This window comes from Colias eurytheme, chromosome 3, assembly GCF_061535395.1.
Source record: "Colias eurytheme isolate Ceu_HAF_F1 chromosome 3, ilColEury1 Martin Lab GWU primary, whole genome shotgun sequence".
Lineage (NCBI taxonomy): Eukaryota > Metazoa > Arthropoda > Insecta > Lepidoptera > Pieridae > Colias > Colias eurytheme.
This window is the reverse complement of record NC_142982.1, coordinates 323336-342088: the sequence shown is the minus strand read 5'-3', so window position 1 is coordinate 342088 and position 18753 is coordinate 323336. Positions and strand designations below refer to the sequence as shown.

Below are 18753 nucleotides of genomic sequence, written 5' to 3'. Positions count from 1 at the left end.
TGGGCTTAGTATGTGTTATTGTTTCCCACGTGTACGAAATAGTATTTTTTTATTCCTCTTGGGTTAGAAGATAGAATCTCTGTCGTAGTTTTGCAATAATAATACTCAAATTATTACATTTTTCTTTCATATACCATTCCTCGTGTAGGCAATTAATTAAGGGATTTCTAGTAACCAAAAATAAAACAAGCAATGTTAGTAATCATTTCATTTATTAGCTGTCAAAAGACAATAGAATTAAATTTATCTGTGTACTTAGTAAATACAATTGGCTAGATTTATCCGATACAGTCTCACACACACACACAACACCGACGCACGAGTCCTCACACTGCACTATGTTACATTTGCCGGAGCCGCTTGTTCGGCCGCTGACCGTCGTTCATGAACGCGCCCTGCTGAAACAATACAATTGTTTTATATTCTGTAAATACTGTTTTTTTTTTATTATTTTCATATGAATGTTGATCTAATCGGGCCCTGTTTAAAAATATAACACGCACAATGCTCATCATTTAATAGTAAAAGGACTGTTCTTATTCGAGGGATTGTGTAATAAAATTGGTGAGACGGTTTTCTATTTTTATTATTAAAACAAATTATCAAATCAAATAATTTAACTTATTATTTAATATCGTAATCATAATTCACGACATTACAATATTAAATAATTTCATGCAAAGGGAAATCAAAACTTTCGTGTAATTACTATTGATATAAAAACGGGAAAGTAAACTGTTAAATATAGTACAATATTTATATAGAAAGTTAAAAACCGCGTATCAAAATGATACGCAATTGACCGTGAAATCTTTAATGATCATGCGTCAATTAAGTTTGTTAGCAATTATTTTATTGACTTGAAACATCTTCTAATGTTGAATTTTACTATTTGGGCTAAAACATTGACGGCAATTAATGTTTTCAATTATTGCGATTGCAAAAAAATTAATAACACAATGTGGTATAAGCATAACATATTTTATGAATGTGATGAAAAGTAAGACACACACTGAATATAAATTAGAGTTATAGGGAAAGATAGATATTTATATTTTATGAAGACTGTTTGTATATAATATAAAACTGTCTGACTGTTTAAATTTTCATATATCTGCAAAGACTTAAAAATAAAGTATCCCAGAGTATGATCTTCCTAAAAGATCGCGTTTTCCTCTAAATGTTAGAAATGTTACAAGTTCTAAACTACCTATAACCCCAATCCACTATACAACTATAATTTCCCGGCTTTCCCTTGTATATTTTTGTTAGTTTATCATCAACTAGCTTTCCGCCCGAGGCTTCGCCCGCTTTATCTAAAACATAATAAATTATATACTAAAACCTTCCTCTTCAATCACTCTATCTATTTAAAAAAAAACCGCATCACCAAATCCTTTGCGTAGTTTAAAAGATTTAAGCATACATAGATAGGGACTTAGGGACAGAGAAAGCGACTTTGTTTTATACTATGTAGTGATCAAGCAGTTTAAAGAACATAGAAGGGTTATTTTTACAAAATAAAAATGAAAACAAAAAAATACCTGCGCTAGTCGATCTGTCTACAGGTAGCTCTGAAAAGAATGCACAGAAAATATTAACGCAAAGAACTTGCAGAGTTTCCACCCCACGTACATTTTGTGTTCGCTGCATTTCTTTGTCGACTTTTCTATGCACTCATTTCTTGAAAGCGACATGCGTATGAAAAATAAAATAAATCACAAAAAATAAAACTTGGATTTGTGCCACAACTACTGGGAATTCGGTTATTTTGAAGCATGAAATGTTTGCAAAAAAATACAGTGAGTGTCACCATGAAGTAATAAAATATTGAATATGTACATGAGTTATTAATATTTAATAAATGGTTTCTTAAATTCTCACCCCATTATCATTAAATATATAACAGAATAGTGTTCTATTATAAAGCTATGTGTAAAGTTACGTTATACATATATGTATATAGTTTGAAGACATTGTTTACTGTTTTTTTTTAATACTTCATAATGACAACAGATATCAAGAATTAGAAAATTTATGAAGATTACAATTAGATTGAAAATTTGTTGCAATTACAGGATATGTGATCAGGTGCATGCATTTGAAAGGTGATTTATTTATGTCTTGCTTTTATAAATGATGATTGGCGATAATAACACACAATAAACCTACTTCACAATTAAAATATTACATACAAAAGAAATCCTTAATACATGCAAAACCAAGAAATGAAATATAAACTAATACATTGAATAACTGCACATTTTGTTGTTAGTTTATAAGTTCTCTAAATATAGTTATATAAAGAGTAGAATAGTAGTAGTATGTAGTATACGGTTACAATACATACTATGTGGTTATTTTTTGTAATATTTGTCTCATACATCTTTTACAAGTGTAAGTATAATTATTATTTGCAGGTGCATGTACAGATCGCGCGGCGAGAGTTTGGCTTTGACCGTTATTGCGCAGAAATCAGAAATTGGGTATCAACGGGCAATTAGCGGGGCGCGGGGCGGGGAAAAGTATTGTGTGCGTTGCGCAGTAATCCCCTCCACCCGAAGGTCAGAGCCAAACTCTCGCCGCGCGTACTGTAGTGTCGTATTGTGTGCGATGTTTAGTATGTGCGGTACAGAGTGGTCTATGTTGGATACGGTTATATATAAATTTATGTGCACAATTTTCCGTGTTGCATGCTGCAAGCAGTGCACAATGTTACTGTGTTATGTGCTGTTTTGTGTTTTGTGCTCTATTTATTTACGTGTTACATTACATCTATGTGTTATGTTTTGTTTGTGCTATCTATTCTAGGTGCATATATGTTAGGTGCAACATCCACTATGTACTCCGTGTGTGTGTGGTTTTGTTATCTATAGCACATATTCTAGATGCATATATGTTAGGTGCAACATCCACGTGTGTGTGTATGGTGTGTATGTACGTACCGGGCGGCCCATGAAGCCCTGCGGCGGCAGGTAGGTGTTGACGGGCGCGAAGTGTGTATGGTGTGTATGTACGTACCGGGCGGCCCATGAAGCCCTGCGGCGGCAGGTAGGTGTTGACGGGCGCGAAGTGTGTATGGTGTGTATGTACGTACCGGGCGGCCCATGAAGCCCTGCGGCGGCAGGTAGGTGTTGACGGGCGCGAAGTGTGTATGGTGTGTATGTACGTACCGGGCGGCCCATGAAGCCCTGCGGCGGCAGGTAGGTGTTGACGGGCGCGAAGTGTGTATGGTGTGTATGTACGTACCGGGCGGCCCATGAAGCCCTGCGGCGGCAGGTAGGTGTTGACGGGCGCGAAGTGTGTATGGTGTGTATGTACGTACCGGGCGGCCCATGAAGCCCTGCGGCGGCAGGTAGGTGTTGACGGGCGCGAAGTGTGTATGGTGTGTATGTACGTACCGGGCGGCCCATGAAGCCCTGCGGCGGCAGGTAGGTGTTGACGGGCGCGAAGTGTGTATGGTGTGTATGTACGTACCGGGCGGCCCATGAAGCCCTGCGGCGGCAGGTAGGTGTTGACGGGCGCGAAGTGTGTATGGTGTGTATGTACGTACCGGGCGGCCCATGAAGCCCTGCGGCGGCAGGTAGGTGTTGACGGGCGCGAAGTGTGTATGGTGTGTATGTACGTACCGGGCGGCCCATGAAGCCCTGCGGCGGCAGGTAGGTGTTGACGGGCGCGAAGTGTGTATGGTGTGTATGTACGTACCGGGCGGCCCATGAAGCCCTGCGGCGGCAGGTAGGTGTTGACGGGCGCGAAGTGTGTATGGTGTGTATGTACGTACCGGGCGGCCCATGAAGCCCTGCGGCGGCAGGTAGGTGTTGACGGGCGCGAAGTGTGTATGGTGTGTATGTACGTACCGGGCGGCCCATGAAGCCCTGCGGCGGCAGGTAGGTGTTGACGGGCGCGAAGTGTGTATGGTGTGTATGTACGTACCGGGCGGCCCATGAAGCCCTGCGGCGGCAGGTAGGTGTTGACGGGCGCGAAGTGTGTATGGTGTGTATGTACGTACCGGGCGGCCCATGAAGCCCTGCGGCGGCAGGTAGGTGTTGACGGGCGCGAAGTGTGTATGGTGTGTATGTACGTACCGGGCGGCCCATGAAGCCCTGCGGCGGCAGGTAGGTGTTGACGGGCGCGAAGCCGCCGCGCGGGAACGCGCCGCCGCGACCCGCGAACCCGCGCCCGCGGGCTCCTAAAATACAAAACATTATTTAACCCATTGCATAGGTTTCGACATTAACATAAAGAGATATCAGTCCACACATTAATGTGTCTATGTATGTATTTTTTCATTTAAAAATTTCATTTCATCCGTTTTGAAAAGAACATTTTCTAATACATACTTATTAAAATAGAAAATCTTGTGTAATTTTTAATTACTTATTGTATAAGATTTTTTATACATTTTATTGTAGACAAAACGCCCCTATTTTAAAAAGAATACTTCGACCCTTTATTATACAAATTATCTTTGTTATCCAAACTTAATAAATTTAACCCTTATAAATCAGACATAGCGGTAGTCTCACCTCTAAAGTTGCCCCTCGCATTGAAGGCCGCGCCGCCCCTCGGGCGGAAGGTGTTGTTGCGCGGCGGGGCGGCGCCCCCCGCGCCCCCGGCGGCGCCGGCGCCTGCGCCCCCCGCCCCCGCACTCGCCCCCTGCCCCCCCGCCCCCTGCCCCCCCGCACTCGCCCCCCCCGCGCTGTTGCGGCTCTGCTGCCCGTGCTGCCGCTTGTTCGCCTGCAACATCACACTATATTATATGTGAAACATTCGCAACATGCGGAATACGGAAGGTAATCAACATCTCAGATGTCAGCACGAAACTTTTAATTCAATTACAATTTACAATCTTTATAGTTCATGAAACATTTTTTGTTATTATTTTATCACTGTTACGTACATTCAATAACATATAATATTATAAACATGTGTTTTTTTTTAATATCATTTTGATAATTTGAGAAAAGTTCCAAGGCCTGTGATAAAAAGGACATAATTTGAAACACATTTTTGTACAGAAACCTCACATGAATATCTAAAAAATATAAAGTTTACCTTATTGCTGTTAGCATGCGCCTTCTGCTCGTCATCGTCCCGGTACTTAGTGACGGTGACCAGGAACCCGTTGAGGCGCAGCTCCCGGTCCAACTTCAGCGCCTTCTCAACTGAGGCCTTCTCTTGGAACGTCACGCGCACTGCAACATGCGTTCATATAATCCATACTTCCATACTAATATTATAAATGCGAAAGTAACTCTGTCTGTCTGTCTGTAACTCAATCACGCCTTAACTACTGAACCAATTTGCATGAAATTTGGTATAGAGATATTTTGATACCCGAGAAAGGACATAGGATAGGTTTTATCCCGGAAATCCTACGGGAACGGGTTTTTCTTTGAAAACGCGGGCGAAGCCACGGGCGGAAAGCTAGCATATAATATATGAAAGTGCAATTACTATATTATAATAATTACACTAGTCAATATACATTTCGTGAAACATATGTTAACAGATACAAAAAAGAATTGTCGATTTCCAAATAATATTGCACAGGAAAAATAAAATTTATACCCAAACAACTTGAAACATCCTAAAAAAAATGTATGCGTGTACTAGAGTACACACGTAAGAAGTGAAACTTCTTTATGACCTTAAAAATGTCACGAGTATGGCGTAACGCAAAAATGTCACGCGTACGGCGTAACGCAAAAATTTTAACACTAAATTTTTGTCCAACCCCGATAAAGAAGTTTCACTTCAAAAATTTCATCCATTAAAACACTCACAAATCTTAAACTTAGTCTTGCTGAACTCGTGTATATGTGCAATCTCCCCGCACTGTCCAAACAGCAGCTTCACATACTCGGTGGAGGCCTCGTAGGGCACTCCCACCAGCACTGCTGTCTCCGCAGACGACTCAACCACCACTGAGATCGCGTTGCCCTCTAATACTGTACCGTCCTCTGTCAGCGCCTGCAATGGGAACACACTTGAGACCCTGCCGTGGGCCAGTTTGCCTAGCTGTGACAACTTAAGTGATGTTGAAAAGATGATGATTTACATATTTATATTTATTTAAAATTGCATACTTTTGATTTTGGTTGCTTATACAACTTACCCCTTCGAATTTATAATTCAAATATAACAGCAAAAGTGTGAATTCTTCACCTTTTTAGCTGTTAAGTCTCAATTATTTGTACAAGACCTAAGAAAACTTATAATATTGATTTAAGTTTACAAGGGTGTGAAAGAAAATTTCATCCACTTAATAATAGGCATGCTTTTAAAATCAGCTTCAATTATAGAAATAGCATAGATACATTTTTACAAATATTATCATTTAAATAGTCTTAAATAATAAAAGCATGCAACTCTTTGTTGACAAGGACAACACAGCAATATCTACTGTATAACATATGTATTTATAATAAGCAAATTAACTAACATTTACTATACCTATAATAATAATTTTGTATCATATTATTATCGTCAGCCTAAGAACATAATTTCTTTATTTATGAATTACAGTAATTCAATACTATACATTAAAGAAGATAGGTTAAAAAATATATATATGGAAAGAATCATAGAGCCTACCTATGAAATATACGGATACTTAACCAATAGAGCAAACACTGTGCTGTGTTACTATTTAATTAGAATAGCTATAACATAATGCCAAAATATCTCAATGTGTTAACTTTATACACTTCACATCTTCAAATTATCACAACAATTTATTTTTTAAAGTGAAACTTTTATTACATCGTCTCAAACTTTTTGGTCTGTGTAGCACATGTCGCGTGTATCGCGACTGCCGAGTAGGTATACCTACTCGGCAGCCGACCGTCACGCGACATGCGCTACACAAAGCAGTGTTCGGAACCGTTCGAACAGTTTCACTTTTTTCACTGTTTCATAAAACCACACAACATTTTTTGTTCATATGTTTTACCAAATGTTTGTTATATTAACTCAACAATATCAATTTTTTATCTTACTTTTACCTGTTAATGCCCCACACCCTGTTTGCACAAAAAGCTGTATAGAAATATTATTAAATTTATAATTCAAATATATAAGATTGATATGATATACCCATTGAATCAGTTAAATGTATTATGTCATATGGTGGTCATAACAAGGTTGTAAAAATGTCCCAATATATGATATGAATGTTCAGTGAATATAAAAGGTGTTGGTGATTTGTCATTCACAATGGGTAGTGTTCACACATGTGTAACTACTTATATCATGAGTCATCCTGTATGTGCAGTATTCAATTGAAAATACATACAAATCTATAAATAAAATACATATAAAATTATGGTATACACACACAAACACCACAGTGTAGGAAACATTGGGCTGATCTACTACTGTCATTGAAAAATAAAATTTTGCACTTTACATATTCCATGTCAAAATAGAAGCCAATAAAAACATTTGTGTAGAAGACCAGCCATTCCAAACATTCAAATAGTCATTCTTATTTGCTTTTAGGGAAATTAAGGAAATTTGGAAAAGTCTAGCTTTACATGTCCTGTTGGGATCACTTTGATCCACAGCAGGCGAGGTCTAATTATTATCTAACTAAAGAAATTAAAAATAATGTTAATAAACTTTTGTTTACCTTTTCCAGACACTCTTTGTTTTTGAATTCGACTATAGCCGATAATGTCGGAGTTGTGGTCAATTCAGTTACAATGATCGGACCACGTCTAAAAAGAAAGAAAATTCCTTTTGTTAATACTCCGCTTCAATCAGTTCCAATTGCAATTTGCAATACAGAACTTATCATATTTTTTAAATATAATTTTCAACTTAATTCTTAGGAAAAAATCGAACTGATATTTGAATGTTAGCAAGTTTGTGTCGAAATATTAAAACTTATGAAAAATAATGAATAACTTACTTTACGCTGTTGATTTCTCCGTGTTTCGAGAAAAGTTCTTTCAGTTTATCTTGGTAATCAAATAGGTAACTCGATGGGAGATTTTCAACGAGCAGTTTACCAGATTCCACTTTTTCTTCTTTCGGTTCTTCTGGTTTGGCTTCTTCAGTGCTCTGTGCCTCCTGCTCTCCTTCCGCCGGTTCCGCGGCCTCTTCGGCCGGAGCCTCCTCCTGCGCCTCGGCCTGCGCGTCACCGTTGTTCTCTTCCGTAGCCTCCATCGCCTCCGTGGGCTCCGGCTCCGGTTGGCTCACTTCTTCATTAGCTTTTGCCTTTTTCTGAGCTGCCCCACGACCTCTCTTCGGCGCTACCATTTTCGACACTTGACCTATAAAATTTAAATGTTAGCCAAAATTCCTACGTTCGGCGTCATTTACGTTCCAATAGTTTCCCGCCTATAGTTATGACATTCAATAACATATAGCCGCTAACTATATTCAAGGACAAAGTTTATCACCCGCTTAAATGTCAGAAAAGCTAATAAAATGCAAAGTGTCCGGTTTTATGGTGCTTTTAGCTATAACATGATATGGTCGCAAAAACATCAATACTTGGGAAAGGCGCCATGAGGGCATGGCGTTCAATGGAAAATTCACGAACCTTTACATATCTATAACGTAATAACAGAAAACCTAACAAATTTTGGGTACATAATAAAAAAACCTATGACTTACCTCAAATATTTTACAAATACACAAAACTATAAAACCTTTTTACAAAAGTACGCTGAAATTATTGCAAAAATAACACAACCGGCACCACACAAGCGAATCCGCCATTAAATTATAGTGTTGTTCGATGAATCAGAATTGGCGTCACTAACCGTAGAGATGTAGCTTCATCAAAAATCGATATATTTTTACCTTTTTATTTTCCACTTCATACCTTATGCGGAAATTAAACGTTCATAAATATGATAAATACGGATGTGTTTTAACTTTTAAGACACTGAAAACTTATTTGAAAAAATCTGGAATAAAATACCAATTTGTTACATGTTCCCCTTTCGATTGACAGTTCTAATAAATGACGTATAGTCTATGGACATATCCACATATGACATAACCTCAAAATTTGAAAACAAAATCGAAAGCGGTGTTATTTACATTTTTATAATTTAATGTTAATTAATTTAATTTAATATTAACTTCATGTGCCAAGTTAATTGCAGCAATGAAATCTAAAAACTTGAATCTTCCACGAAAGGCTACTGAAAAAGAAAAAACAAACAAAACATATGAATTTGTAAAGTATTACAGTACATCAGATGGAGATTCCGTTAATATAAAAGACAATTTAAATAAAAATGATCCCAATGATCATGTGAAAAAACCAATAAAACGACGGCAAAACCCTAATAAAATGAAAACGAAGGGTGGAATTGTTAATATGTGCAAAATAGACATAGATGGTACAAATTTAAACGCAGAATCAGGTAACCGATCGCCTTTAAATGAATCCAAAACTATGTCGACACCTAACGTTAGTAAAAATAAAAATCCTTGCGTGAAATCAATCTTGAAAGGCACCTCAGCCTATGAAAGCGTAGATATTTCCAATGTTCCCAGGATCAAACCTAAAAAAAGAAATAAATCGGTAAGCCTTATGCTGGAGGACAATGAAGTTATTATTAAGAAAACGAAATCAAATGATTCTCTAATGGCTAAGAACCAAGATAAAGTTAAGACCAATTTAAAAAAGAGTAAGCCTAAGAGTAAACCGATAATTAAAGAAGATAAGGAGAACAATAATTTAAAAGAAAATAATACAGATAATCAAAAAGAAATAACTAAAAATAAAAGGAAACGACCAGGAAAGAAAATTAAAAAAATACCAGTTAAATCAGATCAAGAAACAGGTGGTGGTGACAATAAAAATATTGTAGATGAGAGCACAAAGGCTATAGAAGAAAAAATAATTGTTAACACAATGACTGAAAAAGCTACTGAAATAAAGAAGAAAAGAAGAAAGCGATGCAAAAAACTAAAACCTACAGCAGACTCTGAAATAGAGAGCACAGAAGACAATGTAGTACTTGATAAACAGAAACTCAAAAAAACACGGAAAAATAAACATACTATGGAAAGCTCTGAATCTGAAGAACCTGCAAAGAAAACTAAAAAGAACAAACCAGAGGTGATTGCCAAAGGTATTGAAAACCTTAACATTGGTGATAATGCTCACACATTGACCAACATGCTAGATGAGATGAGTGTCGACAAGAAAAAAAAGAAAAAGAATAAAGATAAGCCAAAAATTGTGGCTTCTACTGAATTGAAGCTTGAACAAAACACTGATGAAGTGAAGAAATCAAAGAAGAGAAAGAATAAAAAGAAAAATCGTAATTTAAATGCTGCAGTACTTGTACAGAATTTGCCGTTTTCTATAATTCTCAACTACCGGCAATTATTGAAAGAGCACTTTTCCAAATTTGGAAATGTTCAGAATATTGGGTAAGTCTAGGACTCTATTGAAAACAATATAAGAAATATAGCAAACTAGTTTTACTGTGTGTTTTCACCAGCAGGCAAAACCAAGTATTTCTTTAGCTTATGTGTTCTTCTGGTACATAAGCAACATCACTCCCAAGAGTAGTCAAAATTTATTTAGTTGTGTTCCTGTGAAAGAGCAACAAACGAAGATACATGCATACATCCTCACAAATTTTCATGTTTATAATATTATAAAGATACTAATAATTATAATCGAGATACTAATACTTTTGTTACTAATACAATTATATCTAATGTTGTTGTAATGATTTCAGAATTGCAGACTTGAAGTGTGATGGAGAGGATCCAAAGCCAATATTTACAACCAGGATATTCTTCACAACTCCAAAAGAAGCACTTGCTGTATGTATTGTATTATAATATTTCATATGTATTCATTTCATAATATTTTCATTCATTATAGACCGGGGGATAGTGACAGAAATTATTGGGTCATTTGTACTAGTATATGGTTCTTCATGGGTCTTGGTACGTAATGACAAAAAGAAAAATGATGGTCAGAGCGCTGGTACCGGCGGCCCATTCGCGTGGGCGTTAGTCGAACTCGTCCGTTAATTACGAGTGCCAAACGATTTATTGCTTCTAAATAAATTATATCAATTTGAATTACAGGCTGTTGCAGAAGACAAGACAGTTTTTGAAAACAACATAATACGCGTAAAGAAATACGTAGCGCCTGCAGAGAGACGAGCCACCTGGGTAAATACCATGAGGTAGGTACTAGGCAACTTATAGGATGTCGAATAAATTTTTGTCAATACCCTTAAGTACAGATACTACCTCTCGAGATTTTCAACTTGCGCACCCTTTTCGATAACTCTCTCGCTGTAGATAACCGCTTATGTTATGTTGCAATTTTGAAATATCACAAGGGAACAAGATTAAGAGCGTATACGCACTATGCTTGTTCGGAACCGTTGCGTCGGTATGCTAATGCTAGGCGTCCACTAGGCGGATCGGGCCGGGCCGCATCGCAACGCAAAAATACGCCGGCCTATGTTTTGTATGATACATCGTCCATTAGCGACGGATCGGGTCGGAGCGGGCCGCAACGCATTGGCGGATATCGCTTCGCAGGCGGATTTCTGCCGGCGGTGCGCTGCCGCCCGGCCCGCCCCGACCCGTCTAGTGGACGCAGGCAGGGGGATGTAAGCGGCGAGCGTCTGTTAGATAAAATCCGCCTAGGCGGTCCGCCGCGCCCCGTACAGGTGGACGCAGGAGCAAACAGCGCGTCCATTAGAGACGGCCCGTTGCGATGCGACCCGCCCCGATCCGTCTCTAATGGACGCCTAGCATAATAATAATGCTAGTCTAACTCGTTCTCACCTGATGGAGTTATAATTGTAACGAACTTATTAAAAACATGCATTTTGTTGTTGTTTGTTTTCCTACATAAAATTAAAGTAAACGATTTTATTTTTATAAATCAATTTAATAAATATTGTTTTTCAGGTATAGGAAACCGGGAGAAAAAGATCAAACAAAACCTGAGCCTGAGAAAATGGCGCCCGAAGTTGGCAGTGACAGCGATTAAGTTGGCGGGAAAATACATGGAAGATTGTTACTATTCATAGTTCTAATAATTTTTATCATGTGAAGTGTTTTTATTAATAAAAAAAAAAACGTTTTTAAGTATTTTTTTTATGTTTCATTCAGTTTAACTTTATGCTCTAAGAGCAATAAAGATATTTAAACAATCTGATTATTATATCCGAATTGGTCGCATATTATTACTTGTACTTTATTTATCTACTCAGAATAATAATATATGTATTATGTATATCTATACACACTTATACATGTTCTATTATAGATATAATAATCAAAATGTTAATCTTATAAAGCTGAAGAGTTTGTTTGTTTGAACGCGTTAATTTCAGGAACTACATTTTCTATTGGTGTTAGATAACCCATTTATCGAGGAAGGCTATTGGCTATACATCATCACGCTAAGACTAACAGGAGCGGAGCAATGCGGGTAAAACCGCACAGCATAGCTAGTAGGTAAATAAAAAAAGTTATTTTAAAAATTATTTAAAAAAAATGTAAAAACATTGTTTCCGCCCGGGATCGAACCGGGGACCTTCTGCGTGTTAGGCAGATGTGATAACCGCTACACCACGGAAACTATACACACTGCCTCGAAATATAGAAACAAGTCGTGATGTGATAATTATTACCTGTTTATTGTTTAAGGGGATTACTTTGGTCAAAACCGGAAAACACCTTATACATATTGAATTTTGTTGAGGAAACTGTTGGTACGATTGTCTTAAAAAAAATATATGTGATACTCAAGGATATAATTAACAAAGTGTATTGTTTACTTTTCAGTTTAGAACGGCCTAAACATAAAAAAAAATACATACAAATCAACCCCTTTTTGAACATAAAACGCATTTTGTTAGGAAAACGGCTACATATTTATACATGAAATTTATACCAAAAAATATGTTATGATATTTGTAACAATTTGTATTGATTGTTTTTTCAATTTTCATTATTATCGTTAAATTATCAAGAAAAAACTCGAATTTATAATAAAACCCACATAAAACCTCACCTCTATTGCATATTTTCGACGAAATTTGACGGTGTCAGTTCGACTCGGACGGGGGACTGTACGTGCGGTTTTTTTTGCAAAATAACGCTAAAATTCACCGAATTGAATGTTTTGTTAAATTAAACCAGATTGTAATAGGTATTTACATGAGCAGTTCATGAAATGAAAGTTAAAAATAGGTATGTAAAGATATAAAAATCTGTTTGTAAATTAGTTTTGTTTTTGAAAGGCGTCATTGAATAATATCCAGTGTTGATAATTTTTGACAGTAAAATATTATCAGAAAACACATAACTACCTATAAAACAGTAACCAGATTTTCCCTGTGCCTTGAATATTTTTTAAAAAAGATTAATTGCTGTTCTATCGTATATTTTAAGGGTCCAAAACAATCCAAAGCCGGGAGATACTGACACAAAATTTTGGGTCATTTGTAACCGGATGGCGGCTCTACAGTGGTCTTAGTACGCAATGACAAAAAGAAAAATCATGGTCAGAACAGTGGTACCGGCGTCCGGCAGACTAGTCGCGTGGGCGTTAGTCGAACTCGTCGGATAAATTACGGAAGGCAAACGATTTGTAACACAAAAATTTTAGGATTTACCGATAGTCCATAAAAAAGAAGTAGGCGGTAGTGTCATGCCATACTTTTCCGGTGTAATTTACAGCCTACAATACCGACGTGAATGCGTTGATTTAAAAAAAAATTCAACCATTTGTACCAGGCTAATTTTTGCACAGGTAATCATAGTCCAGTTGCCATGTACGAAAATCGCCATGCCATACTTTTCAGACAGTTCCAAATGGTCGCCATACCGCCGAAAATCAGCAATTTTTTTTAATATTGTATAAAATCATTTAATTTTATATTATTGTATAAAATCGTAGGAAAGTCAAAACTGACATAAACGTATAGCAACATTTTTAGCCGACGCCATTATAGGACAAAATTCTCAATTCAACTGAATTTTTTGTTGGTTCCGTTACCTCCGCACTTTTAACTGGGTCAACCGATGATTTCTTCTACACTAATATTATAAAGAGGAAAACTTTGTTTGTTTGATTGTAATGAATAGGCTCATAAACTACTGGACCGATTTTAAAATTCCGTTCACCATTCAAAAGCTACATTATCCACGAGTAATATAGGATAGGTTTTATCCCGGAAATTCCACGGGAACGGGAACTATGCGAGTTTTTCAAAAATTAACCCCGAACTAACTACAAAATACATAACAAGTCGAAAAATACGTGATTTCTTGTCCGTTCCCCTATTTTTTTCGGTGTGTGTAGGTTGCATGCATATATTCCTACTAGGTATGAAGAGATATACAGAGAACGCTAAATACATTTGCCTGGTCACCATTACCATTCGATACACCATGACATGGTAGAGGCCGTTCTATAGAATTACGTCAAATAATCCATCTTTTATATCTCTGTAGGTGAGATGTTCTCCACCCTAGCCATCATCAGGTCTCCAGAATGTAGTAGAGTCCGTGTTGAATAAAATTAATTTCTAAATCGGTGTTTTCTTAACTGTTCCCACCTCTAGAACTTATAATTACTTGCTTAATGCTTAGTCATCTTAAGGTCTCCAGAATGGGTCATGTAGTAGAGACTATGCTTATAACGGTTAATGTTGAAAGATGAGTCTTCCTACATTACATTTACAACATACATAGTACACAATATTTACTATTCATAAAATATGTAATATGTTACTGCCTCTCAGAGAAAACATAAATTAGGTAGAAACCAACTAACACATTACGATACAATACGATACAGTATACAATTCCATAATCTTTGGTCACTTTTACTTCAACAACGATGTATATTTATAGAGGGCGGTTAAAAAAACAAATTCAAATGTAGTGACAGAATCATTAAGGTCGTTGAACCGTGTAATTGCCTTAAACGAATCGTATAAATGTATGTAGGGAATTTTTGTAGGGAATCTATAAAATATTTAAAAAATTCTATAAAATATTTTAAAAAACAATAAACATTCGGAATAAATGAAAAATATTCGATTTTTCATTTATTCCGAATGTTTATTGTCATTTATGTTAGTGCCGCGGGTCTCGGCAGCGGCCGGCGAGTGCCAGAAGCGAATCGCTTTTTAGAAAAGAAACAATTATTAGAATAATATAGAAAGATATATAAATATAGTTATAGGATTTTAGACGCATTTTTTTTTAGAATATATAAGATATCCGCAGTTTCCATAGTACCCAAACCTCTTCGTCGTAAATTCTTTGCGGCTTTCTTCATATTGTAATTAAACGAATTACCTATGAAGTTTTTAACTGCGATACCAATAATTAATGTTTACGATCTTTACGATCGACAATTAAAATAAAACCATAGACTCGTACAAAAGTATTTTATTTCCATCCTCAATCCACTTTAACAACAGAATCAATCCAATCTCTGAGCTCCGCTACATTAACATACAAATTCGGTTCACACGCCAGCCCGCAGTGTTGGTTATCGCCCATGACGCCCAGAACCACCCGACCCCTGAGCATGGGGGTTCCCGCACAGTAGTTGCAGGGGGTTGTCCTCCCTGTTAGCACCCCTGCACATAGCTGGGTCACCCCGCATCCCTCCCTTAGCACTTCCCCCTCCGGGACCAGGTGCCGCAGCGCCCAGCTCTCGTCTCCAGCCTCGCACTGTTTGAGAGGCAAAATGTTCACGGTTACGCTGTGCACGGTACGCGATAGAGGGTGTTTGTCTATGCTCCTGGAAAGAACATTTTAAAATTAAGTATGTACCTATCAAAATAAGGCATTTGGTAACCTATGTTATAATAGTGTTCGCTATAATGGGTAAAAAGCAGGGAATTATCTTCAAAAGTAAGTTATGAATTTTCATTGAAATTAATATCTTGCTTTTTTGCACTAATGCTCAAAGTAAATTCAAGCTCTAAGAAACCTCAATCAAAATAATATTTTTTGGCAAAACTACAAACATAATAAATTTCACTACTTACTACTTATTGAACTTTTTCAAATGAACATAAAAAATGTGATTTTTAAATGGGGTGCCAAGTTCACATAGACTTGAAAAAGGTACTTTACTAAACTCTTACCTAAACTTTCCAAAACCCAGAATATCCAAGTTTTCTCCTAAAGTGATCAGCAAATAATCAAGTATGCTTGCCAGTTTTGCAACATTACCAGCATTCAATCTATCTTCAGACTTTAAGGCTGCCAAATCGTAACTCTTATTGGTCCCTTGGTACAGTGGGTGGATCATCACATCAGACACCGCATGAATTGGCCCATGCCTCTCTCCAAACTTCTCCATCATAACAAAAGAGTCCAGGGAATCCACCTCTTCAATTGATTCTATGCAACTTGCTGCAGTGATTGTCCAAAATTGATTGACTACAGTAAGAATACAACCAAATACAACATCCTGAGGAGGTTTTATCTTCACCAAAGCCAGGACAAAATTTTTCCTTTTCACTTCTGTAACACCATCACTTTCTGTTACAAATACATTATTATCTTTTTTTATGTCTCTCCCTTTAGTTGTATTACCTAATGCCAATTTTTTGTAATCTGTTTCAAAATTTTCATGTTTTGTATAGTAATAATGTGTAACAGCTTCAGTTTTGTATGAAGGATCCCAAGTGCATTGTACATTTTGTGGTAATGTATATCTTGGTAATATTGTCGTAGAAGTTTGAATTTTTGATGTTGACTCTGTTGTTTCATTAGTAACATTGATTGGTACAGAATATTGCTGTAATTCCTTCTTATGACAAGCAATTAAGTGTAAAATCAGGAAAGTTAGGAATGCAATGAACCCTGCAAGGAGGAGACCTTGAGCTATGGTTAGATACACTTCTGTTTTTGTAAAGGACTTGCACCACCCTTTAAACTGTTTACAAAACACATAACACATGATGTTTGACTACATGCTTCATGGATGTCATGTGACCAACTAGATTGGTCAATGTACCATGTGCCTATTATAAAGGTATTGAAATAAATACAATACAATTTTTAATCTCCACACAAAACTTAATATTTTGATTATATTATGTAGTTTGGTTTTCAAAATACATAAAACATAAAATCTAAAATTATGATATTTTTCCAATATTCCTGTATTTAAAGATGAATAGCATGGCAATGTTTTAATATTGTTATGGATCCATGGAGTAATAAGAAACCTAATAATGCTGCAGCACAAAAAAAATATTTAGTCAATTTCTACTAGTTCCTGGTTCATTCTTTGGTGTAATAACAAAGGGTTTTCTGAAAGGTCTATCTCTGCATCCAAATCTCAGCTGCCCTGACTCCTTCCTACCACCAAACCCTCCTCCAAGCCTCCGAGGCTTCCATCCCTGGAGGCGTCTCTCGGCCTCCTTCTCAACAAGTATTTCAGAGCCATCAATATACGCCCGATGCATTTCTTTCAAAGCCCGTTCCACACTGAGTCTGCTTTCAAATTCTACGAAGGCATATTTCTTAGATTTCCCAGTGACAATATCTTTGACGAGCCTGCATTTTATTATGTTGCCGCATTTGGAGAATTCTGACTCAACTGTATCCTGAAATTTAAGTGCAAATAACTATAAATATTGTGTGATTTTATTACTTAATAAACAATACAAAAAATGGATGTAGTTTATATGCTCCTATTAACAATAGGTCAATACTCAAGCAGAGAGGGAATTTAAATTTTAGCAGAACAAATAATTTGTTTATGCTGTTTTCTTGTAAATTCTTAACATAGGAGAAACATTCTAAAATATTAGTAGATTAAAAGAAACATACTATTCAAATGTACTCACTTACCTACATGAATATAATTAAAAAAAAAATCATTAATCTGACCACTAGACCAGCCAATGCACTATGTTGAGTAGTTTAATTGAATTTGCATTGTAAAAATTATTAATTACCTGTGTTGTTCTGGGATTAAGCCTTGTAATAAATATTGTGTACTCTGGATTTCCTTGCACCAATTTATTTGGCACATACTTTGAGCATATGGCTCTAACAATAGCTCTGTCATGTGGTTCTGTATCCGTTTCTGTAAACAAATAAATACTTTAAATCAGTTTTATAAGATAATGAAAAAGTTACTGTTATTGTAGGTATTGTAAACATGTCAAAATTCAAATACTCACTATCTATTGAGCCCACTTCGATAGGGTCGTACACATCAGTCACATACTTCCCGAAATCAAAGTCGTCTCTGGGCATTGTAAGCTTAATATAAAATGATCAAATAACTTTAGAAAGCACAGGCACAGTGGATAGCACAATTGGTTATATTATATACGTTTGTATACAGGGAAAAGTTTAAATCAACACACACAATAATAATACACATAATAGGTATGTATTATTAATATACATAGCCTCTTAATTAATACTTATAATATTAAAAAAATTTAATATAGGTACCAAAAAATATCAGTGATTACGGTCGCGGGGGCGGGTCGACACTCGACAGCCGGCCTTTTGACAATTTATTATTGACTTTGACGTTGACGGTTGACCACAACTTTGACAAATGAAATAAATGAGTTTATTGACATTCTAATCTCCATTCTCCACTCACCCACTCACCCACTCAAAAAATATTTTTTTTTTGTAAATGTTTGTCTAGTGTCTATCTATCGATTTTAAAATTGAATAAAATTCAAGTCATAAAAATCACTCTATCTCTTCTTTAGCGTGTACCTGCAGGCTGCAACC

The 18753-nt window shown here is 36.6% G+C and overlaps 4 protein-coding genes and 1 non-coding gene across 5 annotated transcripts; 1 reads left to right on the top strand and 4 right to left on the bottom strand.

Moving 5' to 3' along the window:
• Nucleotides 1-193: 193 nt before the first annotated feature.
• On the bottom strand, nt 194-8780 carry LOC149909272 (uncharacterized). Its single transcript, XM_090118818.1, has 9 exons — nt 8626-8780; nt 7916-8279; nt 7634-7721; nt 5787-5973; nt 5056-5195; nt 4701-4737; nt 4527-4628; nt 4086-4189; nt 194-398 (listed from the first exon to the last, which is right to left on the bottom strand). Exons 2-9 carry the CDS (start codon nt 8263-8265, stop codon nt 342-344), a joined length of 1065 nt encoding a protein of 354 aa, XP_089974944.1. The 5' UTR covers nt 8266-8279; nt 8626-8780; the 3' UTR covers nt 194-341.
• A 200-nt stretch (nt 8781-8980) lies between these two features.
• On the top strand, nt 8981-12207 carry LOC149909271 (uncharacterized). The gene is made up of 4 exons (XM_090118809.1): nt 8981-10404; nt 10719-10806; nt 11077-11177; nt 11917-12207. The coding sequence occupies exons 1-4, from the start codon at nt 9125-9127 to the stop codon at nt 11996-11998; spliced, it is 1551 nt and encodes a 516-aa protein (XP_089974935.1). The 5' UTR covers nt 8981-9124; the 3' UTR covers nt 11999-12207.
• A 312-nt stretch (nt 12208-12519) lies between these two features.
• TRNAV-AAC (transfer RNA valine (anticodon AAC)) lies at nt 12520-12592 on the bottom strand. The gene has a single exon. It is a non-coding gene; the product is annotated as a tRNA-Val (tRNA).
• Nucleotides 12593-15402: 2810 nt separating this feature from the next.
• LOC149909269 (thrombin-like enzyme contortrixobin) lies at nt 15403-17089 on the bottom strand. Its single transcript, XM_090118792.1, has 2 exons — nt 16125-17089; nt 15403-15775 (listed from the first exon to the last, which is right to left on the bottom strand). The coding sequence occupies exons 1-2, from the start codon at nt 16943-16945 to the stop codon at nt 15430-15432; spliced, it is 1167 nt and encodes a 388-aa protein (XP_089974918.1). The 5' UTR covers nt 16946-17089; the 3' UTR covers nt 15403-15429.
• Nucleotides 17090-17122: 33 nt separating this feature from the next.
• LOC149909268 (U11/U12 small nuclear ribonucleoprotein 35 kDa protein-like) lies at nt 17123-18482 on the bottom strand. Its single transcript, XM_090118799.1, has 3 exons — nt 18180-18482; nt 17952-18082; nt 17123-17597 (listed from the first exon to the last, which is right to left on the bottom strand). Exons 1-3 carry the CDS (start codon nt 18253-18255, stop codon nt 17250-17252), a joined length of 555 nt encoding a protein of 184 aa, XP_089974925.1. The 5' UTR covers nt 18256-18482; the 3' UTR covers nt 17123-17249.
• Nucleotides 18483-18753: the final 271 nt, after the last annotated feature.

What these genes read in the sequence shown, in the direction of transcription:
- LOC149909272 (XM_090118818.1), bottom strand. Translation starts at nt 8,265, where the DNA reads ATGGTAGCGCCGAAGAGAGGTCGTGGGGCAGCTCAGAAAAAGGCAAAA. An exon ending in TGCGAGGGGCAACTTTAGAG is followed by an intron (nt 4,190 to 4,526) that starts GTGAGACTACCG and finishes TTTGTATTTTAG; the next exon opens with GAGCCCGCGGGCGCGGGTTC. An exon ending in AGGGCTTCATGGGCCGCCCG is followed by an intron (nt 399 to 4,085) that starts GTACGTACATAC and finishes GTATTGTTTCAG; the next exon opens with CAGGGCGCGTTCATGAACGA.
- LOC149909271 (XM_090118809.1), top strand. Translation starts at nt 9,125, where the DNA reads ATGAAATCTAAAAACTTGAATCTTCCACGAAAGGCTACTGAAAAAGAA. An exon ending in CTCCAAAAGAAGCACTTGCT is followed by an intron (nt 10,807 to 11,076) that starts GTATGTATTGTA and finishes TTTGAATTACAG; the next exon opens with GCTGTTGCAGAAGACAAGAC. An exon ending in ACCTGGGTAAATACCATGAG is followed by an intron (nt 11,178 to 11,916) that starts GTAGGTACTAGG and finishes ATTGTTTTTCAG; the next exon opens with GTATAGGAAACCGGGAGAAA.
- LOC149909269 (XM_090118792.1), bottom strand. Translation starts at nt 16,945, where the DNA reads ATGTGTTATGTGTTTTGTAAACAGTTTAAAGGGTGGTGCAAGTCCTTT. An exon ending in CTGGGTTTTGGAAAGTTTAG is followed by an intron (nt 15,776 to 16,124) that starts GTAAGAGTTTAG and finishes TGTTCTTTCCAG; the next exon opens with GAGCATAGACAAACACCCTC.
- LOC149909268 (XM_090118799.1), bottom strand. Translation starts at nt 18,255, where the DNA reads ATGCCCAGAGACGACTTTGATTTCGGGAAGTATGTGACTGATGTGTAC. An exon ending in CGAAGTGGGCTCAATAGATA is followed by an intron (nt 18,083 to 18,179) that starts GTGAGTATTTGA and finishes ATTTGTTTACAG; the next exon opens with AAACGGATACAGAACCACAT. An exon ending in TTAATCCCAGAACAACACAG is followed by an intron (nt 17,598 to 17,951) that starts GTAATTAATAAT and finishes CTTAAATTTCAG; the next exon opens with GATACAGTTGAGTCAGAATT.